The sequence below is a fragment of the Salmo salar genome, chromosome 18, assembly GCF_965601325.2.
Source record: "Salmo salar chromosome 18, fSalSal1, whole genome shotgun sequence".
NCBI lineage: Eukaryota > Metazoa > Chordata > Actinopteri > Salmoniformes > Salmonidae > Salmo > Salmo salar.
Genome location: NC_138308.1, coordinates 62748087 through 62766220, shown reverse-complemented (window position 1 = coordinate 62766220; position 18134 = coordinate 62748087). Strand labels below are relative to the sequence as shown.

Sequence of the window (18134 nt, the reverse complement as noted above, 5' to 3'; positions counted from 1 at the left end):
TCTGCCACGCTGATCCTCAACGCTGGAGCTCCCCAGGGGTGTGTGCTCAGTCCCCTCCTGTACTCCCTGTTCACCCACGACTGCATGGCCAGGCACGACTCCAACACAATCATTAAGTTTGCAGATGACACAACAGCCTGATCACCGACAACGACGAGACAGCCTATAGGGAGGAGGTCAGAGACCTGGCCGGGTAACAACCTATCCCTCAACGTGAACAAGACTAAGGAGATGATTGTGGACTACAGGAAAAGGAGGACCGAGTACGCCCCCATTCTCATCGACGGGGCTGTAGTGGAGCAGGTTGAGAGCTTCAAGTTCCTTGGTGTCCACATCAACAACAAACTATCATGGTCCAAACACACCAAGACAGTCATGAAGAGGGCACGACAAAGCCTATTCCCCCTCAGGAAACTAAAAAGACTTGGGAAAGGAATCGATCGCAAACATTGGCACATTCTAAGATCCGATGACAGTATTGGTAATGTGTTTTCGGACCCTCCCTTGGTCGTATTCTCACGGGGCGGAAATCTCAGATCAATTGGTACACTCTGATTTACCACCCCAAGATATCCCTGAACAACGTCTATTTATGCCTCTACTGGATGTAAACTACTAGTGTAATGGCTGTACTCAATGCAATGGCACTTACAAATGTAGATCCTTCAAACTACCCCAAACAGGGAAACAGATCCCAATCACAGGTGTTATTACGTGCTCCACTAAGGCAGATACTTATCTTATAACTTGTCCTTGTCCTAAATATTATGTGGGTAAAACAAAGCACAAATTAAAAGTACGAATCTTGGAGCATCGTAGCACCATTAGGTGCAAAAACACAACTTTATTTAACTTGGCAAGTCAGTTAAGAACAAATTCTTATTTACAATGACAGCTTAGGAACAGTGGGTTAACTGCCTTGTTCAGGGGCAGAATGACAGATTTGTACCTTGTCAGCTCGGGGATTTCAACTTGCAAACTTTCGGTTACTGGCCCAACGCTCTAACTACTAGGCTACCATGCCACTCCAGACTACCCCAGTTGCAGTCCACTTTTTGGAAGCAAACCACTAGATTTCAACCCTATGTTATATCGGCATCGAACATGTCACCCTCCCTAGGAGAGGGAGTGACCTCGACAATTTATTGTTAAAACGAGAGGCTGCCTGGATCTTTCATTTAAAGGACCTTGCTCCCTTCGGTCTCAACGTAGACTTTTAACTGAAGCCATTTTTGTGATTATTGTGATTTTGCTATTCTTTGTAAATATTTTGTAGGCCTATGTAGCCAAATTGTATCTATGATCGTATGCTATCAATTTATGTTTTTGTATGTTATTCTTATGTCTGAGAATGAACCAATGATATCAGGCCACACCCGGCCATGATTACAGACACCTGTGTGTGTTCTTTGCCACTTTATAAACTAGTGACCCGCAGTGTTTGTCATTATACCCTGATGAACAAACGTTGGTTATTCAGTTATTAAATTATTTCATCTGAGCTCCTAGTGGCTCTCCTTTTCTTTCTCAATCAGCGGATGGGGATCCAGAATAAATACACTTGTCATGGCTGAAGATGTGTGCTACGGGTTGGTAGTCATTTAGACAGGTTCCATTCTTAGGTACAAGGACTAGGGTGGTTTGCTTGAAACATGTAGGTATTACAGACTGGGTCAGAGAGGTTGAAAATGTCTCTCTCTCCATCTCTCAGTATGGGATCGTCCTGGATGCTGGCTCCTCACATACAGCAGTGTATATCTACGAGTGGCCGGCAGAGAAGGATAATGACACTGGAAGAGTGCAGCAGACACACGCCTGCAAAGTCAAAGGTAGACACATACACACTATAAAAACCTAGCAAGCGGGGACCGAGAGACTGAAAAACAGCTTCTATCCCAAGGCCATCAGACTGTTAAACAGCCATCACTAGCAGAATGGCTGCTGCCAACATACAGACTCAAATCTCTGGCCACTTTAATACATTTAATAAATTGATTTAAAGGTATCACTAGTTACTTTAAATAACGGCACTTTAATTATGTCTACATATCCTACATTACTCATCTCATATGTATATACTGTATTCTATACCATCTACTGCATATTGCCTATGGCACATGGCCATCGCTCATCCATATATTTATATGTACATATTCTTATTCATCCCTTTACACTTGTGTGTACAAGGTAGTTGTTGTGAAATTGTTAGATTACTTGTTAGATATTGCTGCACTGTCAGAACTAGAAGCACAAGCATTTCGCTACACTCGCATTAACATCTGCTAACCATGTGTATGTGACCACTAAAATATGATTTGTTATCTAGTTAAAATGTGTGTTTCGTGTGTGTGTGTGTGTGTGTGTGTGTGTGTGTGTGTGTGTGTGTGTGTGTGTGTGTGTGTGTGTGTGTGTGTGTGTGTGTGTGTGTGTGTGTTTCGTGTCCAGGTGCTGGTATCTCCAGCTACTCTGTGTTTCCAGGGCAGGCAGGGGCGTCTCTGAAGAGCTGTATGAAGGAAGCAGAGCGCCTCATCCCCATAAGCAGGCACCACGAGACGCCCCTCTACCTGGGTGCCACCGCCGGAATGAGGCTGCTCAGGTACGCCTGACCCCTGGACACAAAATGTTGTTTCGTAGGATAGCAGGAAGTATAATCCGTCGGATGATTGGCTGAGCCTTCTTGGGGGCGTGACCACTCCGAGCCCTTAACAAAACACCAAATCTGGCGGACAATTTCTCTCGTCTCAGATCTGAAAGATTTCCACCAGATAGTACAGTCACAAAGTCAAAATTGGCTATATTGTAAAAATGTGTGAAAACTCAAATGAGCTTTTTGGTCTTAATTTAAGGTTAGGGTTAGGCATAAAGTTAGCAGTATGGTTATGGTTAAAATTAGGTTTAAACATCATATTTTAAGAAGATAAATTATAGAGGTAGGCGCGGTTTCTGACTTTGTGGCTCTGGTAACTAGTGACGACAGATCAGAAATGAGTAGGAACGAACCACCAACTTCAGTGACGCTGATCTTCAAATGATCCACTGATCACGGTGTTTAGGAGAAGAGCTGAAACTACTGACTGGCCAGGCATTACCCACTACTACCCAACGGAGCTGAAACTACTGACTGGATAAACATTACCCACTACTAACCAACGGAGCTGAAACTACTGACTGGATAAACATTACCCACTACTACCCAACGGAGCTGAAAATACTGACTGGATAAACATTACCCACTACTACCCAACGGAGCTGAAACTACTGACTGGATAAACATTACCCACTACTACCCAACGGTGCTGAAACTACTGACTGGATAAACATTACCCACTACTACCCAACGGAGCTGAAACTACTGACTGGATAAACATTACCCACTACTACCCAACGGAGCTGAAACTACTGACTGCTAAACAGACGGCTCTGCAGCCTATCAGTGTTGTTAGGTAGCAGCAAGCTAAACAGACGGCTCTGCAGCCAGCTAAACAGACGGCTCTGCAGCCTATCAGTGTTATTAGGTAGCAGCAAGCTAAACAGACGGCTCTGCAGCCAGCTAAGCAGACGGCTCTGCAGCCAGCTAAACAGACGGCTCTGCAGCCTATCAGTGTTATTAGGTAGCAGCCAGCTAAACAGACGGCTCTGCAGCCTATCAGTGTTATTAGGTAGCAGCAAGCTAAACAGACAGCTCTGCAGCAAGCTAAACAGACGGCTCTGCAGCCTATCAGTGTTATTGGGTATTTCATTAGGATCCACATTAGCTGTTGCAAAAGCAGCAGCTACTCATCCTGGGGTCCACATGCCCAATTTTTATTTTATTTATATTTTATTTCACCTTTATTTAACCAGGTAGGCTAGTTGAGAACAAGTTCTCAATTACAACTGCGACCTGGCCAAGATGAAGCAAAGCAGTGCGACACAAACAACAACAGAGTTACACGTGGAATAAACAAACATACAGTTAATAATACAGTAGAAAAAGTCTATATACAGTGAGTGCAAATGAGGTAAGTTAAGGCAATAAATAGGCCATGGTGGAGAAGTAATTACAATATAGCAATTAAACACTGGAATGGTAGATGTGTAGAAGATGAATGTGCAAGTAGAGATACTGGGGTGCAAAGGAGCAAGATAAATAAATAAATACAGTATGGGGATGAGGTAGTCGGATGGGCTATTTACAGATGGGCTATGTACAGGTGCTGTGATCTGTGAGCTGCTCTGACAGCTGGTGCTTAAAGTTAGTGAGGGAGATATGAGTCTCCAGCTTCAGTGATTTTTGCAGTTCGTTCCAGTCATTGGCAGCATTAGACACTAACCAGGAATTTCTGAAAACGCTGGACAGTAATGAGGAAGTTAATTTGACAACACTTGACAATAACTAGGAAGTTTTTACAAAAACACTAGACACTAACCAGGAAGTTAACATGAAAACACTGGACGACAATAAGGACGTTACTGGACAATAACCAGAAAGTTAATATAAAAACACTGGACAATAACTAGGAGGTTTTTATAAAACACTGGACACTACCCAGGAAGTTCATGTGAACACACTGGACACTAACCAGGAAGTTAATATGAAAACACTGATTAATAACTAGGAAGTTATTATGAAAAGAATAGACACTAACCAGGAAGTTAGTATGAAAACTTTGGTCACTAACCAGGAAGTTATTAGGAAAACACTGGACACCAACTAGAAAGTTACTGGACACTAACCAGGAAGTTAATATGAAAACACTGGACACTAACTAGAAAGTTAATAAGCTAACCAGGCAGTAATTATAAAAACACTGGACACTAACCAGAACGTTTTTATGAAAACATTAGACACTAACCAAGAAGTTCAAATGAAAAACCTGGACACTAACTAGAAAGTTAGTTAAAATCACTGGACACTAACTTGGATATTAATATTAAAACATTGGACACCAAGTAGAAAGTTGATATCAAAATACTAGACACTAATCAGGAAGTTATTATGGAAGCACTGGACACTAACTAGGACATTATTATGAAAACGTTGTACACTAACCAGGAAGTAAAAATGAAAACATAGGACTAACCAGGAAGTTATTATGAAAACACTGGACTAACCAAAAAAGGGTATGTGTGTATGTGTGTGTGTGTGTGTGTGTGTGTGTGTGTGTGTGTGCGTGTGCGCGTGTGTGTGCGTGTGTGTGTGTGTGTGCGCGCGTGCGTGCGTGCGTGTTTAGGATGGAGAACCAGAGTTTGTCTGATCAGGTGCTGTGGTCGGTAGAGGAGGTGTTGCAGTCCTCTCCGTTCTCCTATCAGGGCGCTCGCATCATCACAGGCCAGGAGGAGGGAGCCTTCGGCTGGGTCACTGTTAACTACCTGAGTGACCAACTGAAACAGGTGAGAACCTTCTCTTTCATGTTGAAACACTGCTTATCCATAATGTTTGCACCCCGGTGACAAATGCGGGATATGGCTGGAAAGCGTACCTCAATCCAGGGATGGAAGATGGAACAGTATAAATTATCCCATTATCCCATACCAGGGATGGAAGATGGAACAGTACTCTAAATTATCCCATTATCCCATACCAGGGATGGAAGATGGAACAGTATAAATTATCCCATTATCCCATACCAGGGATGGAAGATGGAACAGTACTCTAAATTATCCCATTATCCCATACCAGGGATGGAAGATGGAACAGTACTCTAAATTATCCCATTATCCCATACCAGGGATGGAAGATGGAACAGTATAAATTATCCCATGTTGACATGGTGCTGGAATAGTGGAGGCAGCTCCTGGTGTTGACGTGGTGCTGGAATAGTGGAGGCAGCTCCTGGTGTTGAAGTGGTGCTGGAATAGTGGAGGCAGCTCCTGGTGTTGAAGTGGTGCTGGAATAGTGGAGGCAGCTCCTGGTGTTGAAGTGGTGCTGGAATAGTGGAGGCAGCTCCTGGTGTTGAAGTGGTGCTGGAATAGTGGAGGCAGCTCCTGGTGTTGAAGTGGTGCTGGAATAGTGGAGGCAACTCCTGGTGTTGAAGTGGTGCTGGAATAGTGGAGGCAGCTCCTGGTGTTGAAATGGTGCTGGAATAGTGGAGGCAGCTCCTGGTGTTGACATGGTGCTGGAATAGTGGAGCTCCTGTTTTCTTTGCGACTTGCAGTAACTTTCCTTGGATCTAAATCAATAGTTGTTTAGTGGTCTAGTGGTCTGAAAATGTGGGAACATGAACTTGCTTGACCCCTGCTGGAGGTCATGTAACTGTCTGTTTCCTGCATTCTGCTTTGAGGACTTCAGCGGACAGATGTTGCTCTCCGGTTTTGTGATGAAACAAAGTTGTGGTGTAAATTTATTCTGCCATTGTGTCGTCTCGTTGTCTGGGCCTTTAGGCCTGTATAACACGGCCACAAGGCATGTGAACTAACCGGTTACAGAGCAAACAATGCCAATTACCACAACACAGGTTGGAATATGGCATTTTGTTCTGGGTTCCCCTGTGATTTTACCCACACACCGCTACTGCTGAGTGATATACTGAAACGTGTGTGTGTGTGTGTGTGTGCTGCAGGGCTCAGGGACCACCGGAGCTCTTGACCTGGGCGGAGCCTCCACTCAGATCAGCTTTGTAGCCAATCAGGATGTGGCGGAGGAATCGGCGGAGAACGCTGTGACCTTCCGTCTGTATGGAAATGACTACTTCCTCTACACACACAGCTTCCTGTGCTACGGGAAAGACCAGGCGCTCAAACTGGCGCTTGCTCAGCAGACTCAGGTAATCTTGACCCTTGACCTCTATTCCTGATGTCTTACCTTTGATCCCATAACTCTGTGTGTGTCTGTGTGTCTGTCAGTCTGGGGACAGCTCAGTGCTGGACCCGTGTTTCCCTGGCTCATAACTCTGTGTTTGTCTGTCAGTCTGGGGACAGCTCAGTGCTGGACCCGTGTTTCCCTGGCTCATAACTCTGTGTGTGTCTGTGTGTCTGTCAGTCTGGGGACAGCTCAGTGCTGGACCCGTGTTTCCCTGGCTCATAACTCTGTGTGTGTCTGTGTGTCTGTCAGTCTGGGGACAGCTCAGTGCTGGACCCGTGTTTCCACCCAGGTTATAGTGTTGATCGAAGCTACTTTAGCGTGTACTCCAGCCCCTGCGTCATGGCTGGGAAACCCCTCGTCTCCAGGGACAGTTTCACTCACATAGGAGCAGGAAACGCATCATTGTGCCAGGAAGTAGTCAGAAGAATCTTCAACTTCAGTAGCTGCAGCTTCAGTCGCTGTTCTTTCAACAGGGTCTACCAGCCACCACTACAGGGGCCGTTTGGGGTGAGCTTAACTTTTACCCTAACCCTACATTCTTAGAAAAAAGGGTTCCAAAAGGGTTCTTCGGCTGTCCCTATAGGATAACCCTTTTTGGTTTCAGGTAGAACCCTTTTGGGTTCCATGTAGAACACTCTGTGGAAAGGGTTCTTCGTGGAACCCAAAAAGGTTCTACATGGAACCAAAAGAGTTATACCTGGAACCCAAAAGGGTTCTTCAAAGGGCACCTTCAACAGGGTCTTGTAAACCCCTGGTAACCCCTTCTGGGATTGAATGCAGAAAACGTCTTAGTAATGAGAAAGACAAGTTGTGAGAAAATGCTCAGAATCATCTGTCTTTTTAATTTAGCTGTCTCTTTCTGTCTCTCTCGGTCTGTCTCTTCCCTCTCCCTCTCTGTCTCTCTGTCTCTTCTTTCTGTCTCTCTCTGTCTCTTCTTTCTGTCTCTCGCTCTCTGTCTCTCTTCTCTCTCCTCCTCTCTCTCTCTCTCTCCTCTCTCTCTCATCTCTCTCGTCTCTCTCTCTCGTCTCTCGTCTCTCGTCTCTCTCGTCTCTCTCCTCTCTCTCTTCTCTCGTCTCTCTCCTCTCTCTCTTCTCTTCTCTCCTCTTCTCTCTCTCATCTCTCTCCTCTCTCCTCTCTCTCCTCTCTCTCTCCCTCTCTCTTCTCTTCTCTTCTCTCATCTCTCCTCTCTCATCTCTCCTCTCTCCTCTCTCCTCTCTCATCTCTCCTCTCTCTCCTCTCTCGTCTCTCTCGTCTCTCTCTCCTCTCTCGTCTCTCTCGTCTCTCTCTCCTCTCTCTCAGGCATTCTCAGCATTCTACTTTGTGATGAACTTTCTGAACTTGACATCAGGCTCTCTGGAAAGCAGCAGGGAGAAGCTGGCGCTCTACTGTTCTACACCCTGGACCCAGGTGTGTGTGTATATATATATATATATATATATATATATATATATATATATATATATATATATATATACACACACACACACACACGCTTACACACGATAAGACACGCACTCTACAGACACATGGGTTTGTGTTGTAGATATGTGGTAGTAGAGTAGTGGCCTGAGGGAACACAGTGTGTTGTAGATATGTGGTAGTAGAGTAGTGGCCTGAGGGAACACAGTGTGTTGTAGATATGGGGTAGTAGAGTAGTGGCCTGAGGGAACACAGTGTGTTGTAGATATGTGGTAGTAGAGTAGTGGCCTGAGGGAACACAGTGTGTTGTAGATATGTGGTTGTAGGGTAGTGGCCTGAGGGAACACAGTGTGTTGTAGATATGTGGTAGTAGAGTAGGGGCCTGAGGGAACACAGTGTGTTGTAGATATGGGGTAGTAGAGTAGTGGCCTGAGGGAACACACTTAATGTGTTGAAAAAATGTTATGAAATGTAATGTTATGTAATATTTTAAATTGTATATAACTGCTGGTATTGTTGCTGGACCCCAGGAAGAGTAGCTGTTGCCTTGGCAGGAACTAATGGGGATCCATAATAAACCCCAGGAAGAGTAGCTGCTGCCTTGGCAGGAACTAACGGGGATCCATAATAAACCGCAGGAAGAGTAGCTGCTTCCTTGGCAGGAACTAACGGAGATCCATAGTAAACCCCAGGAAGAGTAGCTGCTGCCTTGGCAGGAACTAATGGGGATCCGTAATAAACCCCAGGAAGAGTAGCTGCTGCCTTGGCAGGAACTAATGGGGATCCATAATAAACCCCAGGAAGAGTAGCTGCTGCCTTGACAGGAACTAAACGGGGGTCCATAATAAACCCCAGGAAGAGTAGCTGGCGCCTTGGCAGGAACTAATGGGGATCCATAATAAACCCCAGGAAGAGTAGCTGCTGCCTTGGCAGGAACTAATGGGGATCCATAATAAACCCCAGGAAGAGTAGCTGCTGCCTTGAAAGGAACTAATGGGGATCCATAATAAACCCCAGGAAGAGTAGCTGCTGCCTTGACAGGAACTAATGGGGATCCATAATAAACCCCAGGAAGAGTAGCTGCTGCCTTGACAGGAACTAATGGGGATCCATAATAAACCCCAGGAAGAGTAGCTGCTGCCTTGGCAGGAACTAATGGGGATCCTTAATTAATAAATACACAGACACACATAAGCACACATGCAGTTTCTCCCAGTCACAGTCCTCACTGCCCTCGGTGTGTAATGTGCGTGTGCAGATCCAGCAGCAGCACCCTGATGTGAAGGAGAAGTATCTGGCAGAGTACTGTTTCTCTGGGAGCTACATCCTGTCTCTACTGACTGATGGATACAACTTCACCTCAGACACATGGACAGACATCATGTTCATCAAGAAGGTCAGACACACACACACACACACACACACACACACACACACACACACACACACACACACACACACACACACACACACGACTGTTAAGAGTTGGTGTGTTGTTAGTAGTTAAATATGCATTTATGTCATGCTATCAGCCTTCAAGTTTCACAGTTTTATTGTCAAGTGCACAAGCACAGTGAAATGGCTTTTTTCTGTTTTACCAACAAGTAATAATATCAGTCCAGTACCACACAATAGACTAAGGTACAACAAAACACAGAAATAGGAAGAACATGATAAAGAAAGCAGACTATATACAGGGTCAGCAGATACAGTATGTATAGGGACCAGGGGACTATATACAGGGTCAGTAGATACAGTATGTATAGGGACCAGGGGACTATATACAGGGTCAGGAGATACAGTATGTATAGGGACCAGGTAACTTGACATCAGGATATATGATCAACAGTGGAGTGTGAATGAAGTGTGTGTGTGTGTGTGTGTGTGTGTGTGTGTGTGTGTGTGTGTGTGTGTGTGTGTGTGTGTGTGTGTGTGTGTGTGTGTGTGTGTGTGTGTGTGTGTGTGTGTGTGTGTGTGTGTGTGTGTGTGTGTGTGTGGCAAGGAGTCCAGTGAGTGTTCATAGCAGGGGCGAAAATCTGATGTCAACTTTGGAGGGGACAATTACATGACATTTTCTCAAGAGCAATTCCTGAGGGGGACATCAAAAGTAGTGCTGTAACACATAGCCTACATTGTAATATGGTAAATGTATATTGAGGAACCAAAGAAATAAGGTGTTTGCCATACTCCTAACTACCGGTACCCAGAACTACACAACTAATCACAACAGCAATACCATTGCCTTTAACAAATCTTAGTTCAGTCACCAGTTTAAGTTGAGAGTGGGGGTATCCATGGCATTTTCCAATTATGTTCCTATTTTACAAGTCAGAAAAATTGAGAACCTTTCATAATGTTGCCAAACAAAGACTCAACAAACTTACCTGAGACTCCCTGTCCCTGCATATCTGTCCCCAACTCTGCTGTCTGTGTGCCATCTGTTGCCTGTTCTGCCCAATGACATCATTGTGAAACATTTCCATTAGAATTTCATTTCTTTCTTATGAACATTTTATCAACTAGTCTTTGAGATATTAGGCTACTAAGGTTCTTACTTTGCGTTTTGGTGTACTGAAAAATACTCTGATGTCCGTCTTTTATTTTTCTGCCATTTTTCTACCTGGCTGGCTGGCAGGCTGGCTACACACACACACAATGTGTGTAAGTTATTTACAGTAGGAGATGGGCTTCTATCATCTTATCTTTTATCATTCTATTTGGGCTTCCATCTAAAAGGTAGCGAGCAAATGTGAAACGGATTAAAATGACAAGAGTTGACAGCTGTATGAGTTCACCATTTACACAACATATGCTGCAACCTTTTGTAATTTTAATAGTTTGTTTCATATTGGCTGGCTTCCAACAATAGCTGAATTTGCAAAGCTAGCGAGCACCAATTCCGTTTCAGTGGTGTTTGCTATAATCTTTGCTACCCGGGTTAAATAAAATAAATAAATAAAAGTTCCCTTGCGACAATTTAGCTTTTGCAACGAGACCATTAAATATATTTAAGACAATGGTAGAAGAGAGTGTAGTTCTGTTCAGTTTGGACTTCAGTTTATCGCTAACCTTATCACAGGGACTTTGAAGCACTAACTTACATCATCTGCATGATGATCTTGGAATAAATTGACGATAGCAAAGATTCCATCTTTGACGAGGCCACATAAATGGAATAGGTACTAGCTAGCTTAATAGTTAATATTTGCGCGCTAGCTCTGCATATTCAGCTAGTGTGTGTGCACGATTGACTGGATTAACATCACGTCAGTTACGTTCGTTGAGTGCCTTTCAGACAGTAGATACGACCCCTCTGTTACCTTGCCAACTAAGGAACTGGCAGTGGATCAAACCATTGTGAGGCAAAGGGTGGGGGGGTCGCAATCTTTTGAAACTTAAAAACGCGCTATTAAGTGTCTATAATCAGCACAATTGCTTTCATTGCGTATTATTAATATTATTTAAATTACATAGTTATGTTTCAGTGATATATTGGGGGGGACAAATCATATTTTTCCCAGGATGGGGGGGTCGTGTCCCCCCCGACCCCCCCGGGATTTCCGCCCCTGGTTCATAGTCAGTGAAAAAATAAATACAGTGATGACAGATAGGAGATAGTCCTGTATCCATTCTGTTATCTGGTTATCAGTCTAATGGTTTGGGGATAGGAGATAGGCTCCTGAACAGCTAGATAGAGGACTGTTAGTGTGAGACTTGATGCTCCGGAAGCAGAGAGAACAGTCAATGGCTTGGGTGGCTGGAGTCTAACAATTTTCCAGGCCTTCTTTTGACACCGCCTGATATAGAGGTCCTGGATGGCAGGGAGCCCCAGTGATGTACTGGGCCGTACTCACCACCCTCTGTAGAGGTCCTGGATGGCAGGGAGCCCCAGTGATGTACTGGGCCGTACTCACCACCCTCTGTAGAGGTCCTGGATGGCAGGGAGCCCCAGTGATGTACTGGGCCGTACTCACCACCCTCTGTAGAGGTACTGGATGGCAGGGAGCCCCAGTGATGTACTGGGCCGTACTCACCACCTTCTGTAGAGGTAGTGGATGGCAGGGAGCCCCAGTGATGTACTGGGCCGTACTCACCACCCTCTGTAGAGGTACTGGATGGCAGGGAGCCCCAGTGATGTACTGGGCCGTACTCACCACCTTCTGTAGAGGTAGTGGATGGCAGGGAGCCCCAGTGATGTACTGGACCGTGCTCACCACCCTCTGTGCTATGCGATCAAATGCGGTGCAGTTGCAATTCCTGTTTATGTATCAGTTTTCCTACTTCCTTCTGAAGATCCTTTAGATTCTAAACAACAATATAAACACAACATGTAGTGTTGGTCCCATGTTTCATCAGCTGACATTTTGTGCACAAAATTGTTTACATCCCTGTTAGTGAGCATTTCTCCATTGCCAAGATAATCCATCCATCTGACAGGTGTGGCATATCAAGAAGCTGATTAAACAGCATGATCATTACAAGTAAAACTAAATGCATGCTCTTCAACCGATCGCTGCCCGCACCTGCTAGCCCGTCCAGCATCACTACTCTGGACGGTTCTGACTTAGAATATGTGGACAACTACAGATACCTAGGTGTCTGGATAGACTGTAAACTCTCCTTCCAGACTCACAATAAGCATCTCCAATCCAAAATTAAATCTAGAATCGGCTTCCTATTTTGCAACAAAGCATCCTTCACTCATGCTGCCAAACATACCCTCGTAAAACGGACTATCCTGCCGATCCTCAACTGCGGCGATGTCATTTCCAAAATAGCATCCAAGACTCTACTCAGACTGCATCCAGTTTGCTATCACAGTGCCATCCGTTTTGTCACCAAAGCCCCATATACCACCCACCACTGCGACCTGTATGCTCTCGTCAGCTGGCCCTCGCTACATATTTGTCGCCAGACCCACTGGCTCCAGTTCATCTATAAGTCTTTGCTAGGTAAAGCCCTGCCTTATCTCAGCTCACTGATCACCATAACAACACCCACCCGTAGCACGCGCTCCAGCAGGTATATCTCACTGGTCATCCCCAAAGCCAACTGTTCCTTTGGCCGCCTTTCCTTCCAGTTCTCTGCTGCCAATGACTGGAACGAATTGCAAAAATCACTGAAGCTGGAGTCTTATATCTCCCTCACTAACTTTAAGCATCAGATGTCAGAGCAGCTTACCGATCATTGCATCTGTACACAGCCCATCTGTAAATAGCCCACCCAACTACCTCATCCCCATATTGTTATTTATTTATCTTGCTCCTTTGCACCCCAGTATCTCTACTTGCACACTCATCTTCTGCTCATCTATCACTCCAGGGTTTAATTGCTACATTGTAATTATTTTGCCACTATGGCCTATTTATTGCCTTACCTCCCTAATCATACTACATTTGCAGACACTGTATATAGATTTTTCTATTGTGTTATTGACTGTACGTTTGTTTATCCCATGTGTAACTCTGTGTTGTTTGTGTCGCACTGCTTTGCTTTATTCTTGGCCAGGTCGCAGTTGAACTTGTTCTCAACTGGCCGACCTGGTTAAATAAAGGTGAAAGGTGCTGGGGAGAATAAAAGACCAATCTAAAATATGCAGTTTTGTCTCACAACACAAGGCCACAGATGTCTCCAGTTTTGAGGGAGAAATTGGCATGCGTTTGCAGGAATGTCCACCAGAGTTGTTGCCAGAGAATTGAATGTTCATTTCTCTAACATAAGCTGCCTTCAATGTCGTTTTCGAGGATTTGGCAGTACGTCCGGCCTCACAACCGCAGACCACATGTATGGCATCATGTGGGCGAGCGGTTTGCTGATGTCAACGTTGTGAACAGAGTGCCACATGGTGGTGGTGGAGTTATGGTGTGGGCAGGCAGGCATAAGCTACAGACAATCAACACAATTGCATTTTATCGATGTCAATTTGAATGCGGAGAGATACCGTAACGACATCCTGAGGCCCATTGGAACACGCCGCCATCACCTCATGTTTCAGCATGATAATGCACCGCCTCATGTTTCAGCATGATAATGCACCGTCTCATGTTTCAGCATGATAATGCACCGCCTCATGTTTCAGCATGATAATGCACCGTCTCATGTTTCAGCATGATAATGCACCGCCTCATGTTTCAGCATGATAATGCACCGCCTCATGTCGCAAGGATCTGTACACAGTTCCTGGAAGCTGAAAATGTCCCAGTTCTTCCAAGGCCTGCATACTCACCAGACATGTCACCGATTGAGCATGTTTGGCATGCTCTGGATCGACGTGTACGACAGCGTGTTCCAGTTACCGACAAATATACAGCATCTTCGCCCAGCCATTGAAGAGGAGTGGGACAACATTCCCCAGGCCACAATCAACAGCCTGATCAACTCTATGTGAAGGAGATGTGTCGCGCTGTATGAGGCAAATGGTGGTCACACCAGATACTGACTGGTTTTCTGATCCTCTTCCCTGCCTTTTATTAAGGTATCTTTGACCAACAGATGCATATCTGTACTCCCAGGCATGTGAAATCCATAGATTAGGGCCCAATGAATTTTATTAATTATATGAACTGTAACTCAATAAAATCTTGGAAATTGTTGCATGTTTCATTTATATGATTGTTCAGCATATATCCTGAATCTGGTAATGAATGGTGTGGCTGTTGAACAAGTTGAGGAGGCTACATTTCTTGGCGTTACCTTAGATTGTAAACGATCATGGTCAAAGGATTCAACGGTTGTAAAGATGGGGAGAGGTCTGTCAGTAAAAAAGAGATGCTCTGATTTTTTTGACACCACACTCCAAAAAGCAGGTCCTGCAGGCTCTAGTTTTGTCTTATCTTGATTATTGTCCCGTCATATGTTCAAGTGCTGTAAAGAAACACCTAGTTAAGCTGCAGCTGGTCCAGAACAAAGGCATGTCTTGCTCTTCATTGTAATCAGAGGGCTGATATTAATACTAGGCATGCCAGTCTCTCTTGGCTAAGAGTTGAGGAGAGACTGACTGCAACACTTCTTTTTATGAGAAACATTAATGTGTTGAAAATCCCAAATTGTTTGCATAGTCAGCTTACACACAGCTCTGACACACACACTTACCCCACCAGAGGTCTTTTCACAGTCCTCTAATCCAGAACAAATTCCATAAAGCATACAGTAATATATAGAGCCATAATTGCATCTCATATTGTGTAGGCTGTGTGTGGCTGTATAGATGTGTAGGCTGTGTGGATGTGTAGGCTGTGTGGATGTATTGATGTGTAGGCTGTGTGGATGTGTAGGCTGTGTGGATGTGTAGGCTGTGTGGATGTGTAGGCTGTGTGGATGTATCGATGTGTAGGCTGTGTGGATGTATTAATGTGTAGGCTGTGTGGGTGTATTGATGTGTAGTCTGTGTGGATGTATGGAAGTGTAGGTTGTGTGGATGTGTAGGCTGTGTGGATGTATTGATGTGTAGGCTGTGTGGATGTATTGATGTGTAGGCTGTGTGGATGTATTGATGTGTAGGTTGTGTGGATGTGTAGGCTGTGTGGATGTATGGATGTGTAGGCTGTGTGGATGTATTGATGTGTAGGCTGTGTGGATGTGTAGGCTGTGTGGATGTATGGCTGTGTGGATGTGTAGGCTGTGTGTATGTATTGATGTGTAGGCTGTGTGGATGTATTGATGTGTAGGCTGTGTGGATGTATTGATGTGTAGGCTGTGTGGATGTATGGATGTGTAGGCTGTGTGGATGTATGGATGTGTAGGCTGTGTGGATGTATTGATGTGTAGGCTGTGTGGATGTGCAGGCTGTGTGGATGTATGGATGTGTAGGCTGTGTGGATGTATTGATGTGTAGGCTGTGTGGATGTGTAGGCTGTGTGGATGTGTAGGCTGTGTGGATGTGTGGATGTGTAGGCTGTGTGGATGTGTGGATGTGTAGGCTGTGTGGATGTATTGATGTGTAGACTGTGTGGATGTGTAGGCTGTGTGGATGTATGGCTGTGTGGATGTGTAGGCTGTGTGTATGTATTGATGTGTAGGCTGTGTGGATGTATTGATGTGTAGGCTGTGTGGATGTATTGATGTGTAGGCTGTGTGGATGTATGGATGTGTAGGCTGTGTGGATGTATGGATGTGTAGGCTGTGTGGATGTATTGATGTGTAGGCTGTGTGGATGTGTAGGCTGTGTGGATGTATGGATGTGTAGGCTGTGTGGATGTATTGATGTGTAGGCTGTGTGGATGTGTAGGCTGTGTGGATGTGTAGGCTGTGTGGATGTGTGGATGTGTAGGCTGTGTGGATGTATGGATGTGTAGGCTGTGTGGATGTATGGATGTGTAGGCTGTGTAGGCTGTGTGGATGTATGGATGTGTGGATGTATTGATGTGTAGGCTGTGTGGAGGTGTAGGCTGTGTGTATGTATTGATGTGTGGATGTATTGATGTGTAGGCTGTGTGGATGTGTAGGCTGTGTGGATGTGTAGGCTGTGTGAATGTGTGGATGTGTGGATGTGTAGGCTGTGTGGATGTGTGGATGTGTAGGCTGTGTGGATGTGTGGATGTATGGATGTGTAGGCTGTGTGGATGTGTAGGCTGTGTGGATGTATGGATGTGTAGGCTGTGTGGATGTATGGATGTGTAGGCTGTGTGGATGTATTGATGTGCAGGCTGTGTGGAGGTATTGATGTGTAGGCTGTGTGGATGTGTAGGCTGTGTGTATGTATTGATGTGTAGGCTGTGTGTATGTATTGATGTGTAGGCTGTGTGGATGTGTAGGCTGTGTGGATGTATTGATTTGTAGGCTGTGTGGACGTATTGATGTGTAGGCTATGTGGATGTATCGATGTGTAGGCTGTGTGGATGTGTAGGCTGTGTTCATGTATTGATGTGTAGGCTGTGGGGATGTATTGATGTGTAGGCTTTGTGGATGTATGGCTGTGTGGATGTGTAGGCTGTGTGTACCTTTTTTAAATAGATATAGTTCTGTCCATGTAGTTCATGTTCTGTGTGGACCCCAGGAAGAGTAGCTGCTGCTTTTGCAACACCTAATGGGGATCCTAATAAAATACCAAAAATACCAATCGTTTAGATTCTATATCCTGACCTTTCTGAAATATGTCTTCAACACTGACTGTGTGTGTGTGTGTGTGTGTGTGTGTATAGATTTCAGGTAGTGATGCAGGCTGGACGTTGGGCTACATGCTGAATCTGACCAATATGATTCCAGCCGAGGCTCCAGACACTCCTCCTCTTCCTCACGCTGGCTACGTCACCCTCCTCTTCTTCATCTCTCTCTTCCTCTTCCTCCTCTTCCTCCTCTTCCTCTGTCTCCGATTCCTGTGGCCGCGCTGCGACTCCCAGACACAGATGATATAGACACACTGGACACCATATGGACACGTGTGTGTGTGTGTGTGTGTGTGTGTGTGTGTGTGTGTGTGTGTGTGTGTGTGTGTGTGTGTGTGTGTGTGTGTGTGTGTGTGTGTGTGTGTGTGTGTGTGTGTGTGTGTGTGTGTGTGTGTGTGTGTGTGTGTGTGTGTGTGTGTGTGTGGCGTGAACATGTTTATCAAATGTATCTCATGTTGTCATGCTTGTTATTCTCCAGTAAAGTTCAGATGTATAAAACAAACTGACCTTACTGGCTGTCATTTACTGTCCCTCTGAAAGAATGTTCAAATGAAATACTCACCTGACATATTCAAATGATGTAAAAATGACGGATTGACGATATGAACAGGTTAATAACAGGTGTATAACAGGTTTATATTGACTATATGAACAGGTTAATAACAGGTGTATAACAGGTTTATAGCAGGACTGTATTGACTATATGAGCAGGTTAATAACAGGTGTATAACAGGTTTATAAAAGGTGTATAACAGGTTTATAAAAGGTGTATAACAGGTTAATAACAGGTGTATAACAGGTTAATAACAGGTGTATAACAGGTTTAT

The 18134-nt window shown here is 44.8% G+C and overlaps 1 protein-coding gene across 1 annotated transcript in view; it reads left to right on the top strand.

Annotated features, from left to right (window-relative positions):
- Positions 1-17673, top strand: part of LOC106577463 (ectonucleoside triphosphate diphosphohydrolase 1) — a 40193-nt gene extending 22520 nt beyond the window's left edge. Inside the window, exons 3-10 of the mRNA XM_045701251.2 lie at positions 1712-1829; positions 2446-2596; positions 5214-5373; positions 6543-6746; positions 7034-7291; positions 8084-8191; positions 9462-9599; positions 17344-17673. Of these exons, the coding sequence (XP_045557207.1) occupies positions 1712-1829; positions 2446-2596; positions 5214-5373; positions 6543-6746; positions 7034-7291; positions 8084-8191; positions 9462-9599; positions 17344-17556 (1350 nt within the window). The 3' untranslated portion in view covers positions 17557-17673. The remainder of the gene's footprint in view (positions 1-1711; positions 1830-2445; positions 2597-5213; positions 5374-6542; positions 6747-7033; positions 7292-8083; positions 8192-9461; positions 9600-17343) is intronic.
- The last annotated feature ends 461 nt before the right edge of the window (positions 17674-18134 follow it).